At 37.6% G+C, this 12,448-nt stretch overlaps 1 protein-coding gene across 1 annotated transcript in view; it reads left to right on the top strand.

Moving 5' to 3' along the window:
- The window catches only part of erbb4b (erb-b2 receptor tyrosine kinase 4b), a 410,234-nt gene that overhangs the window by 299,267 nt on the left and 98,519 nt on the right, over positions 1–12,448 (top strand). The window contains exon 12 of the mRNA XM_042495287.1: positions 2,761–2,960. Coding sequence (XP_042351221.1) covers positions 2,761–2,960 — 200 coding nt within the window. The remainder of the gene's footprint in view (positions 1–2,760; positions 2,961–12,448) is intronic.

Here is a 12,448-nt window from a genome sequence, read left to right as displayed (position 1 = left end):
ATGTAGTGTGTCTTTGTGTATGAGTGTGTGCATGAGGATGTGTGTGCATGTACTTGTGTGTCATCCACCTGCAGATGGAAACAGCAGGCTGCACTACAAATTACAGTCAGCCACCCACCATTATCCCATGCTTGATCTATATACTCTGTCTATCTGATGGCTCTGACACCCCACTGGCCTCCTGTCACTTTTAAACTGTTCAAGTGGGGTGCATGAGGAAGGGTGGGGGCATTGAAGAGTAAAAGAAAGAAAGAGGCTTGAAGGTGGAATGATAAAAAAAAATTCTGTTGAAAATATGTTGTTGCAACTGCACAGCAAAATGTGGCAACAAAGAAGAAAAAATTAATAAGAATTAAGATGCTGTGTATTGATTAAAGTTTGACGAATTTAGTAATCTACACACTTCACACATTGTGAAATGGTGATACTGTGGTTTTGTAATTGCACACATACAAGACCATGCAGGGGATAAATTGTTGTCTTTATCTCACTGCAGTGATGATGTTTAATTGTAGTATTTTTTTTTTAAATTAAGACTACATTGGAATGTTGCTATTTGTTTGCCCACTTTAATATGGAAGTATTTGATTTCACTGTGTGATTACTTTAGCCTTTAAAACATCAGTTTTCTTGTGTTGTGTTAAGATGCCTTTCACAAGCTTTTACCCTTTGAAACCTGAGCAAATAGGTTTGATTTCTTTGAAAAACATGGGGAACAAAAGGGACCAACTTTGCAAGAAATGTCCCAAAAACTGAAGACAATTAATAAAAGGTGACGAAGACAGTGGCCTGAAAATTAGCTTTAAATTATTTGCAATTTACAACAATAATTTATTTTTCTTTTCTTTTCTTTTCTTTTTTGGAACCATGTGTAATAAGGTTGCCCATTGCCTTCTCCCAGTGTTTTTTTTTTTTTTATGAAATCAAACCACTTTGCTCAGGTGTCAAGGGGTTGAAGGAATAGTTAAGATTTCTTTTTAAACAGGGATGTTATAGAAAAAAAACTTTGGTCAGTGTTCATTTTGATGAACATTAAAAATAAACTCAATGAGCTACAGTTGAAAACATATAATTTTGATGATGAACATATAAGTTTAATAACAACACAAACTGGATTTGAGAAGCTCTTGGCACAGCATGTACATGAGCATAATCAAAAAATCAAAGAAACAGAACAACAATTTAGCCTTCTAAAGTGTGTTTCACACATCATGCAGCTGTGTCTAATATTTGAGTCTAGACATCTACAAGGTCTTGAGCTTGCAGTTTCTTAACCCTCAGACACCCTGGAGCCTCCTCGCTTTGCTGCATGCAGACAGTGAAGGACTCTGATGCAGAAAGTACCTAAACAAGACCATGGATGAATCATACATTCGGACAGTTACTATTGTTATACATGATGACATTCAAATACTTTCATATTAAATCATTTTTCCTTGACAGCTTTTGTTTGGGGTACTAACCATGGACAGTATATTTCATACAGCAGATGTCAGTTTCGCCCCTAGTTTGGAGAAGCAGGCAGGAGTCCAACATGGAAGCTAAGCAATCTTATGGCTGTGGAGGGTCCAGCAACAAAACATATTTTGCCCACCTAAAATATGGCCCACCTAAAAAACTCAATATTATTTTAAGTGTACGCTATATGTAGAGTATTTTTGTATTTTTTTTAGTATTTTTTTCTTAATGTCAGACAATGATTTCCAACTGGAAAATGAAGACATTATATCGCTTAAAGCCAGACTTCATTGACAGAAACAGTGATTTAACATTGCTAAACACATGAGCTGCTGGTAAACCTCTGCCTTGAATAATTGTTTATTTGCGTTATTGTGTGGCATCTAAGAGGTTAAGTTCAGATTCACCAAAGTCACACAATAGCACAAACGTACTATTTACTTACTTATTTAGACCAGTAGTATAGCATACTGAGATAAAAGTAATGTTGGAAAAAGTACAAGTTGATTTTGATCTGACTTGATATGTGTAATGTGACATGTGCATTGATGTATTACAAATGAATTCATTCAGGTCTACATTTCTGTATAGGCTAAAGGAAGAGAGAAAACAATGGCATGATCTCTGTTTGTGTGTGTTTTTTATTATTATTATGCATATGTTTTCTATTTATTTTATTATTTTACAATTTAAAAAAGTATATTCCAGAATAATTGTACCGTCTGACCAGGCGGCTGTCAAATGCAAGTTGTTCTTTTGAAATGCAAAGAATTGAACAACAAAAACAAACAAGCTTCATGTGCCATATGTCTGTTGCACTAATCCAGTCCCTAATGAATTGCAGTACATTCCTGTGACCCTACTTTTGTTTAAAATTCAGTGAAAAATTTTATTACTTCTCAAGACTTCTCAAGTTAGGTGTTGAATGCATTTGTAAGGGTCTGACACTAGTTTTTTAGTATTGACATTTTTGTCATTTAATCATGAACACAATCTCTGCCTACATTTACATGGTTTTAGTTTTAGATGACTTTGAGGATACTGTATTCCACTCACACACAACCTTCATAGTATATAGTTCACATGATAACTTGACAGGAAATACATAAATAAATAACCTTAGTCACTTAGTTAGGCACCACAACATGTGAAATAAATCCATCCTCACTTCTTCTCTTGTTTCCCTTTTTGTTTTCCCCTTTCCTGTTACACCTCATTCCTTCTCTTCCCGCTCCTCTTATCTTCCGCTCCTTCCTGTCTGGCACTGTCTTCCTCTCACCTCCACCCATTCTTCCCTCTCAGCGGGATCTCTCTGCTGGTGTTGAAGCAGCAGGGCATCTCATCCCTGCAGCTTCAGTCCCTGAAAGAGATAAGCGCTGGAAACGTCCACATTGCAGAGAACAGCCAGCTTTGCTATTACAACACCGTCAACTGGACGAGACTGTTCCGTGCTGCAAACCAGAAGGTCCTGGTCCGCAACAACCAAAGCCCACAGAAGTGCTGTAAGTTCATACCAAAAACACCACAAACATAAAATATTTCCTGTAACAAAAAAAAAAGTGAAGGCCCATCAAAATGGTTTGCCTTGCTTCAGTGTGGCTCAGGGGTTGAAGTCACATACCGTTTAATTGCAATGACCCCAGTTTTATTCCGCACTGTTGGACAGAGAGAGACTTTTTCCAGATCTGGGATATATGCAGCGTGCAATGATCTGGAGTTACCAAAAACATCAAATGACAGTTCTCATGGTTTATTTGAACCTAGAGTGAAGCGTTTATTTAATCATACAATCTTTTATCATGACACATTTTCCAAAAGCTGTAAGTGTAAAACATATGTAGAAAACACACACAGTACCATTATCAATCACAGTTTTTTTTTTTTTTAAAAAGGCACCTGTTGTTTAGCTCCAAAAAAAAGAACATGTTTCCAAGAATTGAGCCACTGTGTTATGTCTTAAATGTGTGCTGCGGCTTGCAAACATCATTTGCCACTATCCTATTTTTGTCTTTAGGAATCTGAAATAATCACCAATGCAATGTAAGACAGAAACCAAAATGGGAGCACTTAACAGACATTGCTCGCTGTTTTAAACAGTGATGTATTCTGTGTTCTAGTCTTGCTTTCTACATCAGTTGTGCAGCTTCAGGCACCATCGAGAGAGTTTTCTTTCTTGTTTCTTTCTCACTGTTTCGACAAACATGTTTCTGTTTATAAATACGGTACAGATTGGAATATTATGGAGAAATATGTTTGATATTTTATAATTTGACAGAATTTGGGATTGCTGACCTGACATAAATTCAACTTTAGACAGCACTATGCTCACAACCGAGTTGATTATTTTGAGGGATCTACCATATCTGCCAAGGTACTTTGATATACTGTTTTCTGGCTGAGAAAATCAGCTTTTTTCATAACACCACAGAAAGCAGCATTGACACTGAACATATAATAGCAGAAACCCGCTTGTCATTTCTATTATTCTCTGTTAATCATACGAGTGGAAGCTATTATCCCACTAATTTCTAAAGACAACTAAAAACAATAATCCCATAATTATACTAATTAACCAACAGAACCATTCAGAGAAGAATAAATTAAATTAGCCAAACATCTGAAGCGATGAGACATGCGATGAGTCTCTAAAAATGGAGGAGCTTTTATTATATCACTGCCACAAGTGTTAAGACATTATTCATTTATGTATAATGTTCATTAATGAGCCAGTATTTGCATTATTGAGTTGGCCCCTTTTCACTGTGCATGTGCTCCTTTCCCCTGGGCAGTTCCTTAGTGTTGGGTACACACACACACACACACACACACACACACACACACACACACACACACACACGCACGCACTCTTCTGTCTCTCTCTCTCTCTCTCTCTCTCTCTCTCTCCCTCTCCCCCTCTCTCTCTCTCTCTCTCTCCCCTCTCTCTCTCTCTCTCTCTCTCTCTCCCCTCTCTCCCTCTCTCCTCTCTCTCTCTCTCTCTCTCTCTCTCCCTCTCTCTCTCCCTCTTTTCAGTGACTTTGAAGACTTGGGTGAGACTCAAGAGTCACACACTGCTCTCCTTGACATGGCTCTGCATGTGTGCATCAGAGTGTGTGTGTGTGGGGGGGTTTGTATGTGTGTGTCTACACTTGACTGAGCCTAGCAGGGACTGGAAAAGGGCAAGTCTCACACCCTTACAGGGCACCAAAGACAGAGGAGAAGGATTCTGCATGTGCTCATTTATTCACTGTCTGTAGGCGCAGTGATGTAGGAATGTCGCCAGGTTATCAAAGAAACCTAAAGCCAAGTTTTCATGTTGGCATTTTTAACAAGCTGAAGTATGAACTCAGTGCTATAGAGTTGGCTAGCACAACCAAGGATATATTCATGTTTGATGTCTAAACATATTTAAAGAGATACTTTATCCCTCAAATGATCATTTCTATATCGATTATTTACCTCATGTTACATCAAATCAGGAAAGAAGACCATTTTTTTTTTTAAAGTAAAATGTATCCATGCTCAGTTTTAAGCCAGACTCCATTGACAAAAACAGTAAATTTACCTCGCTGAACACAGGAGCTGTTGCTTTACTGCTACCTCGATCAGTTTGTTTGAGTAATTGTGTGACTTTGTTGAATCTAAACTAACCCTTTAAAACGCTAAAGTCACGCAGTAACAACACAAACAACCTGATCTACACAGTGCTAGACCAGCAGCTCCTGTGGTAATCAAGGTAAAATTATTGTTTTTGTCAATGGAGTCTGGCTTTGAAGGGAGCATTGATAAGTTTCACTTTCACTTTAGTTTCCAGTGGATGTACTGAGCTTGTGACTGGATAAATATTACTTGGTTTGTACTACACAATGTGTGTGAGAGTGTGTAAACAGATGTTTTGATATAGTTTTGTGTTTGCTAAATGTTGACCCCTATGACTTTATTTCATCAAAAATGATTCAATAATTTGCACTAATTCAGTTTTTGAATTCCTCCTTCACCTTGCAAGCATGCGAGAAAAGCGTTTTCTTCAATTCATCGTAACATGGGGTGATTAATTGATATACAGAAGGTGATTCGTGGGAAGACGTATTCCTTTGAGATTACAAACTGTTCACTTGGTCTTTTTCATAACCTCATTCAACCAGGTAGCACAAAGTCGAGTTAAATTATCTACAGGATCTATGTTGTAGGGTGCAGAGATATTTCATCACTCTTCAAAGTTTTATCAGTTGAGGTTAAAAGTTAGTCATATTTTTGTCAAACAAATTGAATTTCTGCTCACACATTAAGACCAAGAAAAGTTTGGCTGTACATTTATAAACTTGAGTTGAGTGTTTGCAGTTTGCTGTGGATCTGATTGCAAATGATGTTCTGTCTTGACAGTGCTGTGTGCTCTCCTCAAGTCTGCCTTTTTTTTTTTTTTTTTTTTGCTTTGGATGAAAATTACTTTTAAAATACTTTTAATACTTTTTAAAAATCTCTTCACTGTGCATTAAGTCGCTCATTTTCTTGAGCTATAATTTGACAGTTAGAACTCAATTGATGGTTGTGAGCAGTATTATTGATTAGCTGTTTTGAGTTTTGACTGAAAATATGCTGCAGAAGAATGTTGAATGTTGTCAAAGCATTATCATTGGTAAAAACAGCACATAAGTGATCCTATTGAGACCATTTGGTTTTAGTTAACCGTGGTGCAGAGACAGTGACGTGTTTAAATTGTGTTGCCAGTAGAAAAAAAGAAAACCGCTCAATTTGTCTAAAGCCAGTATTAAATGTTAAAGATATACTTTCAGCTCTAAGAACTTCATCAGGGCGAATATTTGACAAAAGGGTGTCCCAGAGCTTATGTTAGCGTCCTTAAATGTACTGCTGATTGATGGCTCATCAGCAATAAAATGTCAGTGTTTAATTATGACGTTTTTTAAGTGCAGGCCTTAGAATCATAGATGAGTGAGTAAGGTATTTTGTTTTCCTCTCACATTTCTTCAAAAGGTCACTTAATGGGATAGAAAGTGCACTATTATTAGCCCCATCCATGCAATTAGAATAAATGAAACCCAGAGAGGACTGTTTCAAAATCATAGCTTTCTCAGTAATGTAAGCCTTGAAGGCTATAAATGCCTGGTAGACCTGCTATCAGAGCTGATCTTAAGAGAAATTTCCCTGAGTCTACTGTTAGATTTGCCTCATTTTTGGGGAAAGCACAAATTATACCTTAATCATTCATCTAACTTCAGTCTGAGCAGAGGTCTATTCAACCAGAACGACTGAAAAACATCTTTCTTTTAATAGAAGTTACTCTTAAGTTGACCTTTTCTGAGTGTCACGGGAAGAGAGCTGTCAGACGAGACACTCCAGTTGAAAAGGGTAAAAAAGTGTAGCAAATAGTTACCACCTTGAAACTGCCCCAGTTGATTACCTAAAGAAAGACAGTTTTTATATTTTAAGTTTCCTGAAATGTTATGTGCAAATATGCAAATGAGTCATAAATTATTTAAATATGGACTTATTTGCAGAAATGTACAGAAAAAATATGAACATTGGATGAAGTCAGGTTGAAAATCCTTGTTTCATTTTATTGACATTTAGAGTCAAACATTTTTACAGACGGAAATTGGATCTCTTTTTACCACTGAAAAAAATCAGAAAATACAGTCAGCAGCCATAAAAATACATTTTTGCCATGTTTTTAGGAATAAAATGTTCTATAAATCAGACTATGAATTATGTATGAACAAAATCCTCTGTAAAAACCTTCAGTGTATATATAGGAACAAAACTAGAAAACAACAGTGAGTGTTACTGAACTGAAGATTTCTGGCTCACCGTGTGAGAAGTAAAGTCATTTTGAGAAAACAGCCTTTAAAAATATGTATTTATTTATTTATTGTATTTATGTAAAATCTCATACATTTTTAAATTAAAAAAAGTAAGACTTTGGGGTAAAAGTTTTGACCAATAGATATCACAATAAAACATTCATTCCCGCATTTATGTTACAACTTTTATTTGTATTACCAGTTTTGATTTTTTTTTTTTTTTTGTTTGTTTGTTTTTTAATTATAGGTTTAAATATGCAAATGAGGTTTTATATAATTAAATATGCAGTTTTAAACAGATTTCCCAAACAGAAATTTGGAATAAATATGAACACCTAGATGGGCATTTTAGGCACTATATTTCCTCTAATCTAAATTAAACACGTTATGGAAGCAAAAGAGCCCAAAATCTCAGAGTTGACTAGTGCACGAACAAACTATTATTCCACTTGGGGTTCTTGCCTAAGGCAAACAAGACAGCATCACAATTAGTATTCTTGTCTTATGAAATGTGCTCTATAAATAAAAAAATCTGCCTAGGTCTGCCTTATTAAGTCTATTCGTCAAGCCACTGGCAATACTACGAGTAACATTTTGCTTTTCCCACTCTGGCAATCAAAATGTCCACTGTCAAAAAGGCCTATTGAAAACAAAAAAGGTGCTCTATAAAACCAGCATACAAGTTGGCATAACTTACAGCAAAATTGTTGTAAATGATCTGTAATAAATATACCAGCTGGTGGTAGCGAATGTTGTCCACTTTCACAATAAAAGATGTGATCACAAGAAGACATCTTGGCCAATCATACCTCTTTTCCACCATATTGGCTTTGGTCCTTGAACCGGTTCAGTTCAGGATTCTTGGAATCTTAGTGCTATCTTGCAAACCAGCCGGTGTTTCCCACTAGTTTTGCAAGGAACCATTGTAATTAAGGGTGTGTAAACAGCTTCTTCTCTTTACAAGTTGTAGAATATGATATGCCCACTGATTTTGTCACTTGATGTGAAGGAAAACCGACTATTTTTTGTTTCCAGCTGAGAAACAACTTTTTGGGCTCTGAACCAATTTAATTTTGGTACAAATTCTCTAAATGGACCAAAATTATGTGCCGAAACCGGAATGTAATCAGTTCCATATTGGTGGAAAAGGGGTATCAACGTTGGCCAAGGTGCCTGTAGAGATTTAGGGTTTCCCTGCAAATTCATCATTTACTGCCAAAATAAGATATTTCTGTTGTTGGAACTGGACCATTCATTGAGAGGGCTATTGGAATATATATACTGTTTAGTGCACAGCATACTTGGGGCAGAGACAATGTGCACAGGGCACATTGATATTGAAACTCTAACATTCACTCTACTGGGTCCAAAAGTTTGCATTCACTCACAAACAGCTACTCCTCTATTCCACTGATCTGATCTCATCAGCTGTGAATGAAATGACAGATCAATTATCTACCTCATGATTGACATGAAACCTGCAAAAAAACCTTTAAATTTAGAGAGGGGGCATATAATGATACATAGAGACACTCAGACATTTAAAAGAATAACAAAAACAAAACTATTAGTTATGTTTAATTTTTTATTTATTTTAATGATATAGTCTTTAAGCTAATTACCTCTAAGTCCTAACATGACAGCAAAGGTGAAAAAAAGTCCCAAACTGCGCAGTGACAAGGATCATTTTTCCATCTGCAGGCCTACACTCTAGCCTTTTTTAGTGGCTGCCCTGCTTTGCTTTCAATGCTGCCCTTGATAAAGAAGAAAAGGATGCCAGAAACTAGAGGCAACTGTTAAGTTTTAACTACACCTGTCCCCATGGTTAACCATCATCAGAGTGCCCTGACAGGTGTTTGTTTGTTCAACCAATATTTTAATTTCGTTTGGGGCGAATTCGTCTTATTTCACTGATTTCACCAAGCTTTCCTCTCTCTCCTCTCTTTTTCTTTCTCTTTCTCTCAGTCATAATCATCATCATAGCATGTTCTCCTGTCTCCCATGGGACTCAAAAGGGCACCTGACAGCTTGAGCCCTGTGGGCTTTTGTTTTCTAACCATGTCAGAAACATCTGAAGTTGGTGTCTTTTTGATCTGGCAAGTGCTGTATGGTTAAAAAGCCATCCTCTACTCTTCCCTTGCTTATTTCCTTTTTTTTCTGCACCCATCATTCCTCCCTCTCCTCATCTTTCCCTCTGCCTGGTCAGTTTACCTACGGCGCTGGAAGCCCAGCAGAGGTGGTTTTGTCTCTAGTGGAAGGCAAGGCTTTCATCCTATGCCCTCAAAAGAAACACTTGATTTCTGTTTTCTCCCCGTATCTGCATCCGTCTGTCTGAATTTTTAAGCATTCTGAACATGGCGGTGGCTGACACTGAGGCATCGCCCCTGGCTTACATGTGGCCAGGACCTCGAGAACAGCAGGTGCCTTTTTATAAACGTCTTCATAGCATAGCAATGGAGAGAAGAAGAAGAAGAGAAGAGAAGAGAAGAGAAGAGAAGAGAAGAGAAGAGAAGAGAAGAGAAGAGAAGAGAAGAGAAGAGAAGAGAAGAGAAGAGAAGAGAAGAGAGGATTCTGTTTTAAAATCCACCGACAAGGGGGAAAGCAGACGCAGATGGGATGATAAAAGTTCCAAGTGTATCTGCAGTGCTGTCACCACGTTACTTCAACACTCTCATTTTGTCACTGTAATGCTCTCAGATGTAGCAACCTTTGTAGAAACGAGTGCTGAAGGGGAACAAAAGAGAGAGAGATAAGAGAGACACAAGGACAAAACGGGAAAGAGTCGCTGTAATGGCCCCAGTCTGTTGGTATGATATGAGAACGGTGAGGCAGAAACAGGGAGAACAGCATCCAGATTGTTCACTGTGAATGGGCGCTTTTAAAACTCGTCTCTTTGCAAATCAAAGGTGGCTTTTGTAATGGCTTTACATGACTATCAAAACAGCTTAAACTACTTGTTTGTACTGTCTATGAGCAGCTATGGATTTGTCTATTGAGGGTAGATACTGGTGTTTTGGCCAACAGAAAATGTTTAGTTAGTAATATTCTGTCTCTATATATTTGAGCCCTTTGGTAAAAGCTAAGAGGGTTTCTTTCAACCATAGAAATAGAATGAGAAAGGACATCCCCATTCAAATTAACATAGCAGGGTGGTCAGAAGGGTACTTATTTTTAATCGTACCATTGCCTTCCTAGGAACTGTGACCATTGTTGCTATAAATGTATCAAGAGATCTGGATACAGCTTTGGAGGAAGGACCTGGTTCATTCCAATGAAAGTTGCTCTTTGGTGCATATAGCTAAAAGCGTTGACGAAAACAATTCCCCAAATGATTCCCGCTGCTTTGGCATCATTGGGCCCATAGAGCAGGAGCACTAGAGACAAACGCTGTCCAAGCCATCTACTTACGGTTAGCTTCTGCTAATTTGAATGCGGATAAAAAGATTCTTTTTAGACTTTCCAAATGTTATTGAACCAAATGGATTATATCCTGATACTGAAATGAGTCACGTCCCAGCGGTTTATGATGCTCAAAAAAAATGTATCCTCTGATTTGCAGATGTCTCTTTTTCCAATGTAAGTCTGTGGGAAAAAATCTTTTTAGGTCCAAAGGCATCACGTGACTGACTCAGTTGTTATAGCCTACTGTTTGGCCGTTACGAAAATTAGCATCAAAGCACAGTGCGCTTTCTTGGTGCCTGGCTAACTTCTATATGAACTGACTTAAAGCAAAGTGAAAACACACTGAAGTGCAATTTTGCAGTAACAACCAATCAAGCATGTCCATTGATGCCTAGCCTTGAACTGCCACTACTTGGCAATGGACCTCTAAAGGTTGCTTCAGGCTTCTAAGTGTTCAAAGGTGTTGACATATTTGCACAGTGAGTGGTTGTATTCATAATTTGTTTTAATAGGCTATAGTTGTTCATATCAGTTTTAACTATGTGTTAATGAGATTATTTTTGTTCTTGAGGTACTTTTTTCTCTACTAACATTTAAGCTAATCTGAGAAACTTTGTAAAGTTTAAAGAGTTACATTAACTAAAGAAGACTTTTGTTCATACTTACTGGATAGATTTGTTAGTTTGCAGAAAGGTTGTTGACAAGTGAAGCCAGAACAGTAAGACCAGTGGCTAGATGTTATCTACGTCTCTAATGTTAAATATTAATGAGATTTTTTTTGTCAGCTGGATAACACACCAGGACACACAGATATTGATAATTATGAATTTGATTATAGGCCCACGCTACATGATGTGGCTTAGTGTGTAAGGTGGGTCAAAACGTAGTTTTCCAACGAATGAGCGTGACACACCCCTGTAGACCCCTGCAAGCAGTTCAGTATCCGTTCCACTCTCTTTCTATTTCTATAATTTGACCCCTTCAAATAAATCTTGACAGATAAGTTCCAGTGTTGGTTGTTCACCCTCTTTTTGTGAGTCTCCCTTAAATCAACAAGTCTGCATGACATCTGCAGACCTTTTTTGGTCCCACTACCACCTCATCACCATTGGCTCAGCATTTCTATAATGGAGCAGAACAGCTTGCTCCTTTGCATGCTCCACCGTGGGCCATAGCACACAGTGCTGTATGTACACTACACATAAATAACGACCATTTATATAAACCAGAACAGACAGTATATTCCCACATTGGATGGCCATCACAGTCCCTTTAAGGTTTTAAAAGGTGTTGCCAGTTTTGAATTGGAGCATTTTGTGGTTGGAACCAGGGCTTTTTTCAGTTTATCCTTGAGGTAATTATTATGTGACCGCTCAGCGCGTATTGTCTGACAATTGCTTGACCACTGATTACAAATAGCTTATTCCTTTGGCACATCTTTGAGCCTCAAGTCTACTCCTCTGTTCTTCTGCAATTGCACCTGCCATTGTTTGGGAGAGTAATCCCCACAAAAACACACCTTTTACGGACCACCTCAAATTAACAGCTGCTCTCTGGAGGCAGAGAATTTTAATGCACAAAATGATCCCTTGCATATTGTATATGCTTTAGGACATCGAGCCATGCATTTTTCACATATCATGTTTTTCAAATCTATTCTGAAACTTTTTATATCCAGCCAATTTGGGTCAATTAAGGGTTTATTCTCTGTATCTGCACTGAGTCATCAGAACACAACTGCATTCTACATGGATCTAATCCTGTTGTTATAC

The sequence above is a fragment of the Plectropomus leopardus genome, chromosome 10 (assembly GCF_008729295.1).
Source record: "Plectropomus leopardus isolate mb chromosome 10, YSFRI_Pleo_2.0, whole genome shotgun sequence".
NCBI lineage: Eukaryota > Metazoa > Chordata > Actinopteri > Perciformes > Serranidae > Plectropomus > Plectropomus leopardus.
The sequence above is the reverse complement of the archived record's forward strand: the minus strand, read 5'-3'. Positions and strand labels throughout refer to the sequence as shown.